The sequence below is a fragment of the Carassius carassius genome, chromosome 2, assembly GCF_963082965.1.
Source record: "Carassius carassius chromosome 2, fCarCar2.1, whole genome shotgun sequence".
NCBI lineage: Eukaryota > Metazoa > Chordata > Actinopteri > Cypriniformes > Cyprinidae > Carassius > Carassius carassius.
This window is the reverse complement of record NC_081756.1, coordinates 47,609,046-47,627,768: the sequence shown is the minus strand read 5'-3', so window position 1 is coordinate 47,627,768 and position 18,723 is coordinate 47,609,046. Positions and strand designations below refer to the sequence as shown.

The window sequence follows — 18,723 nt, the reverse complement described above, 5'->3', positions numbered from 1 at the left end:
TTATGTTAATTACTGATTCAACTATTAAACATGTACTAACATGCACACACCATGTTCCTTAAAGAAAGACCATGATCTAAAAAGTATTAAAGTATATCTATTAAACTTAAAGCTCAGATCTCAAGCTTGTCACTTTTGCTGCTTTTAGTCACTCTTCAAGTGCGCTGGTAATACATATATTATGCATTATGCTTAAAAAAAAAAAAAGAGCTCAAAGCATTTTCTTCAAATGTTAACTCTTCTGAAGCACTTGTTATTTCTTTAATGTGACATGTTGAATAAATACAGTTTTCTCACAAGTGCCAAAGAGTGGAACAGATATGGACTCAACATACAACTCCTACGGCAATTAGGAGCATATATATGCATCTTATAAGTAGCTGAATGGGATCCTGACATTACATCTAATGCCCAAAGGGGTTGTGAGAAACTTAAGACATTGCCACACATTTTAACACACTTTATAAAAAGACCATACACTTGTAAGCAGAACACTGATAGAGCTATATGGATGCCAGTGACTACTATAAGCATCAAGAATTTAGGAAGTGTCAGCTTAATAAAACACCAACGAATCATACTGTTATGGGTTTCAACATCTCAGAACTAACAGATCAATGGATGATACAGAACTTTATAAAACATTCATCTTTAACATTAATGACAAAGTTGTAAAACCAATACCATACATTTCAAAAGTCATACAGAATGTGAATTTGTGGAACATTAATCGTGATTTTTGTTTCCTAGCTGGTCAGAAATTAGTCTCTTTCAAAAAAAAAAAAAAACATGCAAAACTCAATCAAAAAGCATCAATCAATTCTTGTGCAACGTCTTGCAAAGAAATAAAAACCTACAAAGAAAAACAAATAATGTCCATGTGACGAAACCCTAACAAAATTGTAGCTGAAATGTCTTACCAAACCTTAAAAAAAGTCAACTTTTACCTCCAGATAAAACATGATCTACATTATGAATATTGAACCTCGGTTTCATTTAACTGCAGAAACTGCTAAATTAGGTGTAGTTGAATGAAATGTCACTGCTAAACCCTGGAAATCGCAGTGTGTCATGAGAGACCAAGTTTAGATATTCTTATATAATTGAAAAGAAAACTTAAAGCTATATCGAAAGATTACACTTGAATACAAACGATTTGACAGTATGATGTGAATATAACACACAAGGCATGGCTAACATAGATGCATATAATTAGTGTTATGTAAGCGCTGAAATTAGGGAAAGCATATAATGAATCACAAGCTACACAAAGCATGCTTTTGGCAGTCTCTCTCGATACAAAACTCAATTAAATACTACTAGTGCATATGTATGAGTGGTCAATTCATATGCAATGATTTGCACAGAAAGAAAAACTTCCAAAAAGAAACCAAATAATGTCCATGTGACCAACCCGAATTAATTGCAGTAGAAATGTCCTGCCAAACCTTAAAAAAGAGGTACGTTTTACCTGTAAATAAAACATGATCTAAATTTTAAATAGTGTGTGAACCTCAATGCAGTGTCGTTAACGTTAAGAATCACCTAATCTAAATGTCACTTCTAATCACTGGAAAACATTGTCATAAAGTTTAGATATTCCTAAATGAAAGAACATGACATCGGGGTGTAGCGAAACATTGCATGTCAATTCGAACAATTTGTCTGTATGATGTGAACAGTACATATAAAAGTCATGGCTCACATAGATGCATATAATTAGCGTTATGTAAGCGCTGGAAATTTTGAAATCGTGAAACTCATAGAGCTGCATTTACGCACGCTTTTTCAAATTGCTCCAGGGGTGTTTTGTTCCCTGAGACATCTAGCTGACATTTACAGGCATTTCCACCGATGCAACACTCATGTTATGCGTGTAATTGTGTCAAAGCGGCGTCCGTGCGTTTCTTTCTTCAGGCCGACGCCGCGCTTTGAAGTCGCGGCATTCCTGTGCGCGTGCAGCAGCGGCTGTTCCAACATGTTGCGAATACAGCGAGCGGACACTGCTGACTTACAACCAAGAGGCGATTTTGTCTTTTATAAAAGACAGAATGCTGTTCAAAAGATAGCCTACTTGACGCGTTATACTGGAGAAACGTGCACGCGTACGCGAACCAAATGCATCAAGTTGGTTTCCACCAGCGAATAATCGAAGGAATCTCTCTGCGCGGTGGATCAAATACTATTTATAAGCACCTAAAACTAGATAGGAGTATCGGTTTCATCTCTCGCAGTTTGGATGCATCACGACTCGCTGTTTTGGTTCGTTCAGTGTTTGTGTAGGAGCCTGCTGTAAACTCTTTAAAGATCACACGCTTCGATTCTGCTCGCACAGACTGTTTTGTAAGCTATTTTCAAACTGGATTTACAAGCACCGATGTGTTTGTTTCTCAAAGCCGAAGCAAAGAGCTCCAGAACACTTACCTTCGTCGAGGAGCATGAAAGTTAGAAGACTGCCACAAAGCACCGCGGTGAGCCTCATCGTGAAGAATCCTCTTGCGCTTTATTTTATGTTTCTCTTTGAAGTATCAGCTCCCTTCGGATGAACTGAGTTAGATTAATAACTCTTTAAAAACCATTTTAAGGCATATGTGACCCCGTTCAGACACAGGATGAGTTGAACTACCGACACGGCTCAAATCAGGACAGCGCAACTCCAGCAGAAACCTCGAAATGTTGTTCCACACTCACTCACACACAGTCAGTCCGTCGCTTCTGCTGGAATGATCAAAAGGTGCATTGGGATGTACCATGTATGTTTCGGGGGTAGTTCCTATTCTAGTGTAGGATATCTAGAGGGACACCGAGGGGACAAATCACAAATTGCCGTCCACTAGTAAGAAACTTTTCTAACTTGGCACTCGAGGTTTCTGCGGCAATTAAAGTCCAATGTAAAGGACTGTTTTGGGAAAACGCGCACTTCGTGCCTCGCCACCAAAACTTTGAAGTTCTTTGAACCGGGACTATGCTGCCCTTCTAAACACAAGTGAGGCAATCCAAGTCAAATAAGGAGACGTCAATAGACTGAACTTACTGACGTTTGGCTTCAATTCTTGTGCCTGCCCAGAATGTTTAGGCTCTGCTAAAATGCAATGCTCTACTTATTATTCCTATAATGCTATATAAATTGTTATGTGTAACAATAGCAGTATATTTGGTCGCTCTGTATGGACCTAATATTTCTAATGTTCAGATTTAATCTTATTGTGTTAATATCCTGCTTTGTATCATCAGTTTAGCATACTTTTTTTTTTTAGTTTAGCACTCTCTGTTCTAATTCTAACAAAAAAAAAACACTTCACCCTTTAACACTTGTACACTCTATTTCTATCTTACCACTTGTCGTCTTTAAAAAAGAGATTTCTTATTATAAAAAACGTCTCAAGGTTACGTATGTAACCCTAGTTCCTTGAAGGAACGAGACGCTGCGTCGAAACGCTTTTGGGGAACGTCCCTGACGAGACCGACTCTGAATATCGTGTGCAATCAGTCCATCGTAAAGGCGTGACGTCACGGGCGGGGTGACGTAGCGACCAGGAAGCTATAAAAGCACGTGCCGTGCAGCTGGCTTCAGCTTCGAGTAGGGAAGCAAGCGCCGGCAGGGGTGCCGGGAGTATGGCTCTGCGACGCAGCGTCTCGTTCCTTCAAGGAACTAGGGTTACATACGTAACCTTGAGACGTTCCTTTTCAGGAACTCGAGCTGCGTCGAAACGCTTTTGGGAACGATGTGCCCACGCTGCCAGACTTCCAAATCCCTGCCTAGTGTGTAGTCAAAAGAGCACAGCTAAGACGAGAGAACAGAAGAGCCCGGCGTGGCTCGCATGTCAAGATCGTAAAATCGGACAAATGTGGAGGGCGTGGACCACCCCGCAGCGTTGCAGATGTCCAAGAGGGACAAACCTGCTGAGAAGGCCTTGGAGGCCGCCATACTCCGAGTAGAGTGAGCCTTGGCCCCCAAAGGAGGGGGAAGACCAGAGGACTCATAGGAGACGTTGATAGCCTCGACTATCCAACAACTAAGGGTCTGCTTGGTGGCAGGAGAACCCTTGTTAGAAGGACCGTAGCAAACAAGCAATTGGTCTGATTTTCTCCACAGGGCAGCTCTGTGGACGTATGCGTCCAGTGCTCGCACTGGACACATACAGTTTAGCTTCTCTTGGTCTGGCTCCCGAAAGGGAGGAGGACAGAAGGCCTGCAGTACGATAGGTTGTGGTGTAACAGAGGGAACCTTCGGAACGTAACCCGCTCGAGGGTATAAGAATGCTTTGGCCATACCAGGGGCAAAGTCTAAGTAGGTAGGGGCCACCGAAAGGGCCTGAAGATCTCCAACTCTCTTTAGTGAGGTGATTGCCAGTAACAGGGCAGTTTTAAGTGTCAGATGTCTATCTGAGATATCTTGTATTGGCTCGAATGGAGCTTTACAAAGAGCCTCTAGAACCACAACCAAATCCCAGGGGGGAACACGGGATCGTACTGGAGGTCTCAGCCTCAGCGCACCGCGGACTGACCATTGAAAGGGACGTGGAAAGCAGCTATGGCCGCCACGTAAACCTTTAAGGTGGAGTGGGATAACCCCGCAGAGAGCCTGGCTTGTAAAAACTCCAGAACTGTACCAACTGGGCAGCTGGCGGTCTCTGCACCATGAAGTGAAGAGCTTCCACTTCAGGGCGTACAGTTTCCTCGTAGAGGGAGCTCTGGATTGGAGTAGGGTCTCAACAACCTCGGTTGAGAGACCAGCTGCTAACAGCTGTGCCCCCTCAGGGGCCACACCCACAGCTTCCACAACTCAGGGCGAGGGTGAATTATCGTGCCCTGCGCCTGTGAGAGTAGGTCTGTCCTGATCGGTATCTCCCACGGAGAGCCGTCGAGGAGCGAGACTAGATCTGAGAACCATACTCGGCCCGGCCAGAACGGGGCTACTAGTAGTAGACGGGCCCCGTCCCGGCGTACTCTCGCCAGAACTCCCGGGAGCAGAGCGATAGGGGGAAAAGCGTACAGACGAAGCCTCGGCCAGGACTGTACCATAGCGTCCAGTCCCAGAGGAGCTGGATGAACTAGAGAGAACCAGAGGGGACATTGCGATGTCTCCTGAGTCGCAAAGAGGTCCACCTGGGCTGTACCAAATACGCTCCATATCTGCTTCACCACCTCGGGGTGAAGCATCCATTCCCTGGGCCTCGGCCCCTGTCTCGACAGTATGTCTGCTCCCACATTCAATCTCCCAGGAATATACACTGCTCTGATCGAGAGGAGTTTGCCCTGGGACCACAGAAGGATCTGGTGTGCCAGCTTGTACAAGGGGCGCGAACGCAGACCCCCCTGGTGATTGATATAAGAGACCACTGATGTGTTGTCGGTGCGCACCAACACATGGTGACCTCTCAGGTCTGGGAGGAAATATTTCAATGCTCGATAGACCGCTAGTATCTCTAGGCAATTGATGTGCCATGTTAGATGGCGACCACTCCACAGACCGCGGGCAGGGTGGCCGCTCATGACCGCACCCCAACCGGTGAGGGGCGCATCTGTCGCTAGCGTTACACGGCGACAATGAACTCCCAGCATCGGGCCCTGATTCAAGAACCAAGGTTTCCTCCACATGTCTAAGGCACGAAGGCACCGCCGCGTGACCTTGATAACTCGACGTGGATTTCCCCTCGGGGAAAATCCCTTGGACTTGAAAAGCCACCACTGTAGGGGTCTCATGTACAGCAGGCCAAAAGGTATCACGTTGGACGCAGCTGCCATCAGCCCTAACAATCTTTGGAATTGTTTGACAGTGAGTGACTGGCCTTCTTTGACTCTCTCGACTGATGTGAGGATCGACTCGATCCGAGCAGGAGACAAGCGTGCCTGCATCGTGGTCGAATTCCACACTACGCCTAGATAGGTGGTTCTCTGAACTGGAGAAAGTACACTCTTCTTGGCGTTTAGTCTCAAACCCAGCTCCCCCATGTGTGCGAGAACGACATCTCGATGTCGAGCCGCCATCTGCTCTGATTGAGCTAGGATCAACCAATCGTCGATATAATTTAAAATGCGGATGCCCTGCATACCGAGGGATACCAGAGCCGCATCCATACATTTCGTGAACGTGCGGGGTGAGAGTGCGAGGCCAAAGGGAAGTACTCGATATTGATAAGCTTTGCCCCCGAAAGCGAACCTCAGAAACTTCCTGTGTTGTGGAAGGATGGATATGTGGAAGTATGCGTCTTTGAGATCTATTGTGACAAACCAGTCCTCGGATCTGATTTGAGCTACAACCTGGTTGACAGTGAGCATCTTGAACTTCAGTGACATAACTGAGCGGTTCAGGAGACGCAAGTCTAAGATCGGACGCAACCCCCCATCCTTCTTTGGAACTATGAAATACCGGCTGTAAAATCCGGATTCCCTGTCTAGAGGAGGGACCACCTCGATGGCCTCCTTCCTTAATAGGGTATTCACTTCTTGTTCCATAACCAGAGCCTGCTGGGGGCCGACCACAGTCGGTGTAACCCCGTTGAACTTCGGTGGTGGATGACCGAACTGAATGCAATAGCCTCTTTCTATTGTACGCAGGACCCATTGAGATACATTTGGCAGTAGCTTCCACGCTGCTAAATAATCTACTAAGGGAATCAGTCTCTCGAGACTGACCTCTGGTGTAAGAGGCCCCCGAAGGGGCGGCGAGCATCCCAGCTCCGCTACGCTCACGGGCGGAAGTAAGTGGGGGTGGCGCTCGCTGGAGGCCGCTGCGCCCTGAAGCTCTGGCAGGGTTGGCAGACCGACCTCCTGAGGGTACTGAGGTGAGACGGGCACCGTGTAATGAGGTGAACCGCGCTCTACCCCAGCAGGGGCTACCCTCTGGATCCTGGCGTCAGGATCTTTTCGTCGAGGACTTCCGGGCTTCGATGACAGATCTTAAATCGGTTTTCGCCCTAGAAGCCCCCGACTCAGAGCGTCGTTGCCCTCGGTCCCGACGTGGGGGAGCACGAGTGGCGACGCTCTGCTTTTGCGCTTCCCGGTGTGAGGAGCCGGTATGTGGCGTGGTCATCTCCCGCCCAGATGCACCACGAGAGCGACGAGGGAGGAAACTCTGGAACGCCGCCGCCTGCTTGTGCGCCTCCTGGAACCTGTCGACGACAGTATTAACTGTGTCGCCGAACAGGCCCGAGGCTTGAAGCGGGGCGTCCAGGAGGCAGACCCTGTCTCGTTCTTTAATTTCTGACAGGGTCAGCCACAAATGCCTCTCCGCGGCCACTAAGGCTGCCATAGACCGCCCAATTGCGCGAGCGGTCTCCTTAGTGGCGCGGAGGGAGAGATCAGCGGTCTTTCTGAGTTCTTCAATATCTTCAGACTTAATCCCCTCCCCCTCATCGACATCTCTCAGCAGGTCAGCCTGATAAGCTTGCAGGACTGCCATAGTATGAAGGCACGCCCCAGCCTGACCTGCTGCCACATAACCTTTGCCCACTAGCGATGATGTAACTCTAAGCGGTTTAGTGGGCAATGTCGGAGCCTTTAGAGACGAGGCCGAACCGGGTGACAGATAGCCCGCGAGCGTCTGTTCAACCCGTGGCATCGCTCTATAACCACGCTCTCCCAGCCCCACCACGTTGCCATAATATAGTGAATCAGGGCCAAAGAGGCGGGTCGAATACGGGTGATTCCACGATCTCGATAACTCATCATGGAGATCGGGAAAATACGGAAGGCTCCGACGTGGAGGTGGTTGCTTCGGCCGCAGAAAGCGTTCGTCTAATTTGCTTCTCTGCGGCTCAGTCTGTTTTTCAGCAGGCCAGTCGATTTTTAATTTATCTACTGCACGCGTGACCACCTCCAAAAGCTCCTCATACTGGGGCGACAGGGGTGGCGAATCCCCAGCAACAGTCTCCACATCGACCTCCTCGGAGGACGAGAGGTGAAGAGCTGATCCCTCACCCTGGGGGGAAGAAACCGACGAGCGTGCTTCCGAACCCAGGGCTTGGGCGCCGGATCTGGCAGATGAGGAAGGAGATAAGGACTGGCCCGTCTCCATTCCTTCTGACAGATCCACCTGCGAACCCCACGAGTGCAGCAGCCGCTCTGCCTCGGCAGAAGCGGGGCCAGCACCGCGAGGAACGCTGGTGAAGGCTCCCTCCTCGAAGAGAGCCCTCCGGGATCGAAGCGTCCGCATTGGCAAACGTTCGCAATGCGGGCAGTCGGCCCCCTCGAGAGCCGACTCAGCGTGCTTCGATCCCAGGCAAGCCACGCACAGCCTGTGTGTATCCCCGCTCGTAATGTAGCGAGTGCAGGGAGGAACACACAGTCTGTAACGCGGCTTGGAATCGCCCTTCAAATGTTTGGTCTTTTGCTTCTGCTTAGGCATATTGAGCTGTTTTAGCGATCTTTTTAAGCTAAGGGACAGACAACAATAAATAGGACCAACAGGACAGACTTTTGCACATGCACACACAGAGCGCTTGCTGACAGATTCGAAGCTGAAGCCAGCTGCACGGCACGTGCTTTTATAGCTTCCTGGTCGCTACGTCACCCCGCCCGTGACGTCACGCCTTTCCGATGGACTGATTGCACACGATATTCAGAGTCGGTCTCGTCAGGGACGTTCCCCAAAAGCGTTTCGACGCAGCGTCTCGTTCCTGAAAAGGAACTCTAAACACTAGCATTTTCTATTCTTTTTCAGAGCTATCTTCTTGTTTTCTTTTTATTTATTTTTAAAAAAAGTCCCTCTAACACTAGCATCTTCTATATATATATATAAATTGACTTGTTTTTTTTTTAAACAGAAAAAGAAAAACCATATTGCAATTAGCTGAACTTTAGAGTTTTTTTTAAACCAATTTAAGTAGTAGTACATTTTATATGCAATTTCATAGTTCTATATTGTCTATGAAATATGGTTCAAGTGTACTGACAAGAATTTATGGTCAACTAAAATTTTATGTAATTTCTATTGAAACTTGTATGTTGTATAGTTGAATGCATTTGTGTTTACATATTTGTAATGTTAAAGCTGTGATTTACTACCCTTAATTTTTATCAACTTTAAATGTAATGTCAAATAACACACGAGTTAAAAAAAGGAAAAAGGAAAATTCTGTCAATATTTACTCACATCGTTCCAAACCTGTATGAAATTATTTCTTCTGCTAAACCCAAAAGAGGTTATTCTAAGTAATATATGTAATAAAAAATAAAAATATAAAAAAAATTATACAAATATTATATATAGGCATATTTTTAGACAAAACGGCATTACTAAAACTTTAATGAAAACAGAAAATATTAAGATAAAAGCTATAATTCAGACTATTAAAACTAAAATAGCATCTGGATACTAAAATAACACTGATGCATACAAATTTTAACATTAAAAAAGGGGTAAGGTGAATTTGTGTGAAAATCAATAAACCCCTTCTCATTTGTCACGGGTTTCACAAGTAAATTTCATCGCATACATGCATTAAATCTACTGACTTAAAAGTATTGCATCAGATGGTCAAAAATGAACAAAATTCAGAACTAGAGATGGAATTCATATTTGAATCAAATGATGACTTAAATGACTCATTTGTTGACACCATATCCTGCTCAGATGCTGCACTGACCAAAGACTGGACAGATGTTTTGTGTGTATATGGTTTTAGTTTTAGTTAATTATCATAACCCTGCTATATGCTTACTGCTTATGATCTGCATTAGTTATTAAACTACCTCATATAACATAAAATAAATGTTGAGGAAACTTCTTGGGTGACATTTTAGGCCTGTGTTATCTGAGGACAATGTCCATTACTCACAAAACTAAAACAACTTTGTTTGTGCAGAAGAAGGTTGTGTGAAACACATGCTGCGGTAACAAACAATGAATATTTCATAACGTCAATAACAACATTTTTCCCCGTGTTTATGCAAATGTCTCTTCCCTTCATGTCAACCCCATCCAGAGGAGGTTCCTCTCATCACAAACTCAGTAGAAATTCAGATGGCCATATTATCTGCGTTTCTCTTCTAAATTCTGACTTTTTATCTTCTGTTTATTTAATCTGCAAATAAACTATTTCTTGCCTTCGGCTCTAATCAATAAAGAATGTAGTGACAGTTTATTTCATGCACATAATGTCTTTTTATTATCTCCTTCCAATTTTCTTTGCACTTTACTTTTGGGTAGTATATTTTAACATCAACCTGTATACCACCAAGAGTCCTAGCATTTGCTGTTTACTGCATTTAAGCCGGTTTCACTGTGCTATTTCTTTGAATGAAAATGAATAGTTGAACATTTGAAAAATTTTAATTTGCTGAAATTACACACCCTGAGGTCATGCAAGATGAAGATGAGTTTGTTTCTTCATCAGATTTGGAGAAATGTAACATTGCATCAGTGTCTCATCAACTGATGCTCTGCAGTGAATGGGTGCCGTCAGAATGAGAGTGTTACGGTTGCTGGGAGAAAAAGGGACCCAAGGGCAGATTCGCAGTTTGCCAAATTTACTGAACAAAAACAGGCTAAAGTCCAAAACAAAGGCAATAGTCCAAAACCAACGCTGACAATCAGCAACCAGGTAAGGAAGCCAAAACTGAACTGTGTACGGGAACTGGGTACACCAAAAAGACAAAAAACAAGATTAAATAAACAAACAGGGCATGAAAACTAAGCACAACTAGAGCAAAATAGTTTAAAGGGCAGTAGTGAAACGGATGATAGCCAAGACACACTGACAGAGAAGCACAGAAAGAGAGAAGCATAAGTATAGAAGAAAATCAATGTGAAATTGAGAGATAGGTGTGTGTGAGCTGAAACACTAATTAGGATAAGGTGCAGCTGTGAAGGCAGAGTGAGTGGAATTAACCACTTAAGACATAACACAACAGAAGGCCTGATGATCAAACCAGTGTCCTGACAGAGAGTCCATACAGCTGATAAAAACATCACAATAATCCACACCACTCCAGTCCATCAGTTAATCTCTTGAGAATCAAAAAAAACAAAAATGTGTTTGTAATAAACATTTTCACCATTAAGCCATTTAAACTTCAAACAATTGTTTCTGGTTAAAATACAAAGTCAATAATCCATATTAATGAATCCTCCAGTGATAAAGTCCGTCTGACTGTTTTTGCTTGTAAACGGTGCTTGATTTGTGCATATTTCTCTCCTGATTCAGATGAGACAACATTTTAACTTGAGTAAGTAGTATTATGGATAATGGACTTGTATTTTATTTTAACAATGGGTTTGAAGTTAAAAAACATCTAAAGGATGGATTTGTTTCTTACAAGCACACAGCTGTTTGTTTCACGAGACATTAATTGATGGACTGGGGGATTACTTGTGGATTATTGTGATGTTTTTATCTGCTGTTTGGACTTTCATTTTGATGGCACCCATTCACTGCAGAGACAGTGATGTAATGCTACATTTCTCCAAATCTATTCTCATGAATAAAAAAACTCCTCTACATTGTATGGCGAAAGGGTGAGTCAATTTTAAATTTTGGGTGAAATATTCCTTTAAACAGACAGACGTTTGGTTCACTGGTTCACATGAGAGTTTTGAAATCACCCACAAAACATGGCTTTTCCTATGTGGAGCAAAAGGTTTTAATTTTTCAAAGTTTCACTCCATTCCTGGATTGATGTTAATCAAAAGTTTTGCTTTGTTAAAACTGAACACGGTCTGTCGTGTGATGTCTGCAAGGACTGCATATTCAGAAGCCATCTGTTAAACTGTTTTTATCAAGGACAAGCCACTACTTTGCAAAGACTTGAATAACACTCACAGGATGAATATTAAACACTTCTGCAGCACCATCTGTTTCTCTATGAAGGAGTGTTGACACAATGTTTAAAATAATTCTGTAGCATTTGGGTTCATCATAATAACCAGTAACAACGCAACCTCAACTCATTTTAAAGGTGTAGTTCACCAAAAAAATGAAAATCTTGTCATCATTTACTCACCCTCATGTTGTTCCAATCCTTTATGAGTGTCTTTCTTCTAATGAACACAAAAGAAAATATTGTGAAGAATAACCAAAGAGATTTACACAGTATATTTTTTTTTCCATACAATGGAAGTCAGTGGGGACCAACAACAACTTTGCATTCTTCAAACTATCTTTTGTGTTCAACAGAAACTCTTGGAAAGAGTAAATAATACAAGCATTTTTGGTGAACTGTCCCTTTAAGTGCACTTAAACAGTACTTTCTTGTGTTAAGTACTTTTAAATGCTTTAAAATAAAAGTGCAATCTTACTTGATATAACGCTCTATATTTTCATGTAATGAAACTTATTTGACTGAATAAAACAACAACTGCAAGTAGCTAGAACTCCAGTGGAAACTAAACTTTGCAAATTGATTTAAAGTTGACTGTTTTCTCATAAGGGAGGTCAAATTAACTACACAGTCAAAGAAAAGCTCTAATGTCTCAAGCATCACAAAAATGCTGTCTTAAAGTAAATAGAACTTATAACCTCCAGTTTTGTTCAGAGAATAAGTAACCATTGCTACTTACATACTCTGAACAAAACCTCAGGTTATCTTACTCGTTTATATCACATAAGATGATCTCTGGAATAACCCCTGGAAATACAACAACCAAGTGCTGTGTGAAACAAACTGATGGAGGTGCAATAATCAGGAGAGGGCTCTCTCTAGTGGGCTGAAGAGGGAGATGCATGTCAAAGAAACTCCTCCAGGCAGTGGATAGATTCTTTAGGGTCACTTAAGCCATATTATCTGAGTTGACTGATATCAGGGATCTCCAGACCAAAGCCGGCTGTTATCCTATTGTGCAACACACAGGTCTGATTTAAACTCATAGATCCATTCCACATCCACTCTTACCATTTTCTTCATTTGAGCCCTATACCTGAGCACTTTCTCCATCATTGGTATCCAAACCCACTGGCCCTCCATATACAATCTGAGATTTGGTTCTCACATTTTGAGAATCATGATAAATGTCAGAACGTGATGCAATTTTGATAAATGTTGATTACACAACACAATCAAGACAGGTAATAATAAAATAATAAAGAACTAATAAAAAAATGTAAGTAACACAAATAATAAAAGGAATAGAATGTTAACAAAAGTAAAAGTAAATGACTAGAAAAAGCCAAACAAAATAAAAGACAAGAGTTCAAGACTTTATTTAAGTTAGAAAACACTTAAATAAAACTAAAGAACAAGACTTGGAAAAACTACTCAGTCAAGAAAAAAGGAGGTAGACTTTAATAATATGCATAGCAAAAACTAAGACTTGAATATAGAAAATAATTAACTGCATGTTGCTAAACATACAACAAACAAACCAAATGCAATTTTCTGAACTTGAGAGTGCTTTTTTGTAGGACCCACTTAAGCAGGACTTAAGTATGCATTTATAAGTAACTGTATAATGGTCTTTGAAATATGGAAATGTACTGACAAGCATTTATGGTAACCTAAAATATCTGTTGAAACTTGTATCTCACGTTTTAGTTGAAACTTATATTTCATGTTTTAAATATATTTGCAATTACACATGTGTACTGAAGTTGCAATTTAGTACATTTAAAATATATTAACTTTAAATGCAATATTGAATAAAACACTAGAGTTTAAATATTAATCAAGTACTTTCCATGTGCTTTCATTTGTTAGTCAACACAGTTTTAATTGGTGTAAAGTTAAGAAACAGTCATGAAAGTGTTTCTCTTTAAGTACACTTGGGCTTTTATTTTCTGAATCTTTATAATTTCTGCAAGTACATTTAAAAAATTAAACACCACAAATGCACTTCCAATACTATTAAGTGCACATCTTTTTCAGTTATTTTTGTGGTATCTTGATTTAAAAACAACTTATGCAAGCAGTTACTCAAATTAATTCAATTACTTTACATTCCAACAAACATCTGATCCAAATTTTTTGTCATGGCTGTTTGTTAACAGAGCATCTGTCACTAACATGATAACTGTAATTGGAAACTACATGTAGTCATTCTGAATTCAAGCCTGAATTATTGAGCAGAAGGTAGGGAGGTAGTAACCAGCCTTTCTTCGCCAGTGTTAGACAGTGAACATGTCTAAGAAAGTTAAGGTAAGGAAATGCTCTTGGTTTCATTATATTAATATGCTATGCAGTTATTGTTAGGGCTGGGGTGAGAAAGGTTTGTGCAGTACATTTGTAGGGTGCATCTAAGTACCCATTCAAATTGATACTCCTTGTGTTAGGACTGGAGTACTACATTAGTTTTCATCTACTTCCTTTGATGTCATAAACAGCATACATGAAATAATGGATGGTTATAAAAGAATTAGCTTGTACACTGTAAAGTGAGAAATGAAGCATCCCTGTATCAGCTCCATTTTGATTTTGGTAAAATCAGATATTAAGTCACACAAACAAGTGGTGGCAAAAAGTTGTTGCCACACTTAAAGGAGTCATGTGCTGATTTGTGTATTTATTTATTTGTGTACAAGTCTCCTGTGGTCCTGTGATTATAATGTCAGTAGGATTTTTGTTTGTTTGTTTTATTTGTCTGTTTTTATTTAGAAATAATTTTCCATTTTCTTTCGTTTTTGGCATTCTGATTTGATATGTTTGCATATGAAATGAGTATTATGCAACTGGAACAGTTTTTGAAAGTCTGTATAATGAAAAACTTTTTTTTTTTTAAGTATATTTTAGGTTGATTTAATTACTTAATTACTCTGGTAATGCTGCAGTTCTGGTGTTACTTGACCATAGGGCAGCATTTGACACCATAGACCATAAAGTTCTTGCTGCACGGTCCTATAGAAGTTTTTCAGTTGCCTTGGGTGAATTTACATTATCTTCGGCTCCTCTTACATGGGGGATTCCCCAAGGATCCATCTTGGGTCCTATTTTGTTTTTATTATATATGCTTCCAGTTCGGTCTATTTTTAAAACACACAGCATATAATTTCACTGTTACGCTGATGACACACAAATATATATATATGCCAGTAAAGAAGGAAAGTAGCTCACTAGGGCCTCCTCTTGCTTGTTTGAATAACTCGAAAACTTGGTTGGATGAGAATGTTTGCATGCGAATGAATGTAAAACAGAGATTATTGCGTTTGCACCCGCAAATACATACGGGTCCCCTAAATTTGATTTAGGCCCTTTATCTATTCATGGCAAAAACATGGTAAAAAAAATAGAATAAAATTAGGGGTACTTTTTGATTTGTTTTCAATGCTGTTGTCAGATCAGGCTTTTTTCAATTAAGAACACTGACAACGGACAAGCTATTTTTGGTCGTTTTATGATTTGGAGCGAGTGATGCATGTAATTGTGTCTTCACGTCTGGATTAGTTAGTCCACTTTGTCTCTATTGCAAATCGTCCTGAATGCTGCTGCAAGATTGTGCTTTACAAATAAATTGCCTTGCCTTGCCCTTTTTAAGGCAAGTTCAAGTACTGTATATTTTCCAAGTATACTTCATGTACTACAAGTATACATGTAAGTGTACATTTCAATACTTTTTAAGACTAAATTGGTCCAATTTCAGTAAAGTTATAAAAGTAGTTATAAAAACAGTAGTACATTTTGATCAATTAGTTAACTTTTTTCTTTTGTATTGCACCTACACTGTGAACAATACTACAAGGGAACTTCTAGGTTTACTAGCTATACTGTATGCCCAATTTTAGGTTTTAAAAGTAAAGTCTAAGTAAAGTACTAATTTAATCGTTTTTCTGTATGTATACATGATGTAAGTTTTGTGTAAGTGAACATAACATTATACTTAGTTTACTTTATTCAGTTTTTGAAGAGTTGTCAATAAGCCATCCAGATCTGTTTCGGTGTGGGTTTATAGCACTGTGTCCTAAAAGGATGAGGTTCATTTCTACCACTGTCCTATTTAATCAAAGCTATTCTATAAACTAAATGTATTCTCTAATAAACTTGAATATGAATGTGTATGTACTACCTAAAAGAAGAAAAAGGTCAAGACTAAACACAAATACAAGGCAAATGTACTCCAGACTATCTTGATTAAATGATTGGGAACAGGTATAGGCCAAAAACACTTAGGGGCAGTTTACCAGACAGGGTTAAAATGAAGTCTGTAGGGTTAATCTAGAATAGCTATTCATGGCTTCAAAATGGCTTTCTGAAACACAGATTACTAAACCATGGCCTATGGAGTCCTGACTCCTGAACTAAAATAAACTAGATTAATTTAAAACCAGCTGTGCTAATCTGAATTAGGATCACAGAGGTTGCCTATAAAACGTGAAATATACCAAGACAAACTTAAAATTGTAGGGAACTGAGAACCAAATCCAAGGAAACCGATTGTTGAGCTTCTCAAAATACGAAGTCAAGAAAAAAAAAAAAAGTCAAAAAAAAAAGAAAAATGTAAGAAAAGAGCATTGAACATTTCCACCTTTAGGACAATAATTAAGGAGTTCCAATCAACAGGACATGTTACAAATCTGCCTACAGTATATTGTCTGTGTCTATATTATCTTAATGCAATGCAGAGGTGGGTAGTAACGAGTTACATTTACTTCGTTACATTTACTTCGTTACATTTACTTGAGTAATTTTTTGGGGTAACTAATACTTTTCGGAGTATATTTAAAGATGGGTACTTTATACTCTTACTTGAGTAAATTTTTTGGGGAAAATCTGTACTTTTACTTCGTTACTGTGGGCGACGCTCCTCTCTTTACTTTATCTTAATGCAATAAATGTTATAAATGCTTCAGTTTATTCCAAACGCGCCGTTTACTTTTCTCTGGGCAATGAGCGATGCCCATTCGCGAATGATTCATTCTTTTGAGTCAATTCTGTTCAAAGGCTTGATCAAACCAATTGGCAAACGAGTGAATTGGTTCATGAATCAGTTTGAATGAGTCGTTCAGTTCCCTGCCGCACGCGCTGAGCGTCTGAAGCGGTTCACTCGGAGTTGTAACGTTTAAGAACAGAAAGAGCGTTGAAAACGTGGCTGGAACTGCACTGAATTGAAATCTGCAAAGGCTATTATTTGCTTGCGATGGAGATCCTTATTAGATGAACACCGCGTGTGCTGTCTACTGTTTAACAGGTAATAACTTGGGCTACATTCGATTATAGTACACGATACCACTGTGACATTAGTTTGTTGTACGTGTTTGGCTTATAACAGAAGGGAGTCAAGTTGAATGCAGCTTCCAAAAGACAAAAAATAGCCGATTAAGATTTTATTAATTTTAATACAATCACACCGGCGTGAGTACGTTCAGCGAGTCATATCATCAGCTGCTAAATTCAGATCTGTGATTGCTTGCTGACGCTGAGCCAGAGATAGATGTGTTTTTACAGCACTGCGCATTATAACCAATCACACACGGTTCTGTTGAGCTTATTAAAGCATTGGCCAATCAGAGGCGTTCAGATGAGTCATCGCTAAAATGCCGGTGCTTCCTTCACTCGCTCACTGACTGAATACCTCTTTCTGGCGAATTCTCTCGTCAGAAACAACAAAGTGCAGATGTGTGTACGAATCTTTAATTAAGATATTGATTTCACAGTGTTAACAGTTTCAGTGATTTTAATGGGAGTTTCTGAGAGTGATTGAAATCTAGACTGTCAGTGAAAATTATCTTTAATAATGTAAATGTTATTTGCTCTCTTTCTGAACAATGAAAGATTAGTAGCAATATTTATATCACATTAACTTTCAATGTTAAATTCACATTTAATATAAAGTCAGTCGTATTAAAAATATGTTATGGCATGACACCTATATCTGTTTCTTAAGTAAACAGACTGGGTTTTATAATAAATTACATAAATTGGAGTAAAGGCTGATGAAATATATACATGTATACATGCACACATACATTACATACATTTTATTTATATATCTAAATAAAAATAGGCTCAGTATATATGACCCAAAGTAACTAATAACTAACTACTTGAGTAGATTTTTTATCCGATACTCTTTTACTCTTACTCAAGTAACTATTCAAGACTAGTACTTTTACTTTTACTTGAGTAAATATTTCTAGAAGTTCTTTTACTTTTACTTGAGTACAGTTTTTGGGTACTCTACCCACCTCTGATGCAATGTGAGGAAGATAGTTTGAGAAGCTGAAGACTCTTCAAGGAACACAGCTAGATAATTGTCTTGGCATCAGAAAGACTTATAATGGGCCGTGGCTGGATCTTCCAACAGAACAATGATCCAAAAGGACCATCAAAATCAACAGAAAAATGGGCCACTGGGCACAAAACGAATGTTTAGTCATGGCCGTCTGTTTCCTGACCTGAACTGTCTTGAAAACTGAAGAGAAGAGAGTATCAACATGGAGCTGGGAACCTGAAGGATCTGGAGAGATTCTGTATGAAGAATTGGTCTCTAAACTCTTGTCAGGTCTTCTCTAAACTCATCAGGCATTATAGGAGAGACTCAGAGCTGTTAAATTGGCAAAAGGAAGTTGCAAAAAGTACTGAATAAAAGGGTGCCATTAATTGTGGCCAAAAACATTTCTATCATAATGAGATTTCCCTTCCATTTTACGTCAATGAAAGGTTAGGGTTTTGTTTATTTATTTTAATAATTGATCAAAAATAGAACAACAGTGCAGATTTATTTTCACAGGCTTCTTTGTTCATATCTACCAAGGGTGCCGATAATCTTTATATATAAAGACTGGAAACACAATCTTAATCTGAAGTTAAACCTGCCTCCTGGTAGATTTAATTTAAGCCTCAGTTTAGTCCTGA

General features: G+C 40.5%; 1 protein-coding gene across 3 annotated transcripts in view; it reads right to left on the bottom strand.

Annotated features, from left to right (window-relative positions):
• LOC132110953 (low-density lipoprotein receptor-related protein 4-like) overlaps positions 1 to 2,971 on the bottom strand; it is a 123,267-nt gene extending 120,296 nt beyond the window's left edge. For 2 of the 3 annotated variants that reach the window (XM_059518096.1, XM_059518104.1), the window contains exon 1: positions 2,425 to 2,970. In XM_059518096.1, coding sequence (XP_059374079.1) covers positions 2,425 to 2,482 — 58 coding nt within the window. In that variant the 5' untranslated portion in view covers positions 2,483 to 2,970. Of the gene's footprint in view, positions 1 to 2,424 lie in introns of all 3 variants that reach the window. The other variant, XM_059518114.1, reaches the window with a different exon arrangement.
• Between the last annotated feature and the right edge of the window lie 15,752 nt (positions 2,972 to 18,723).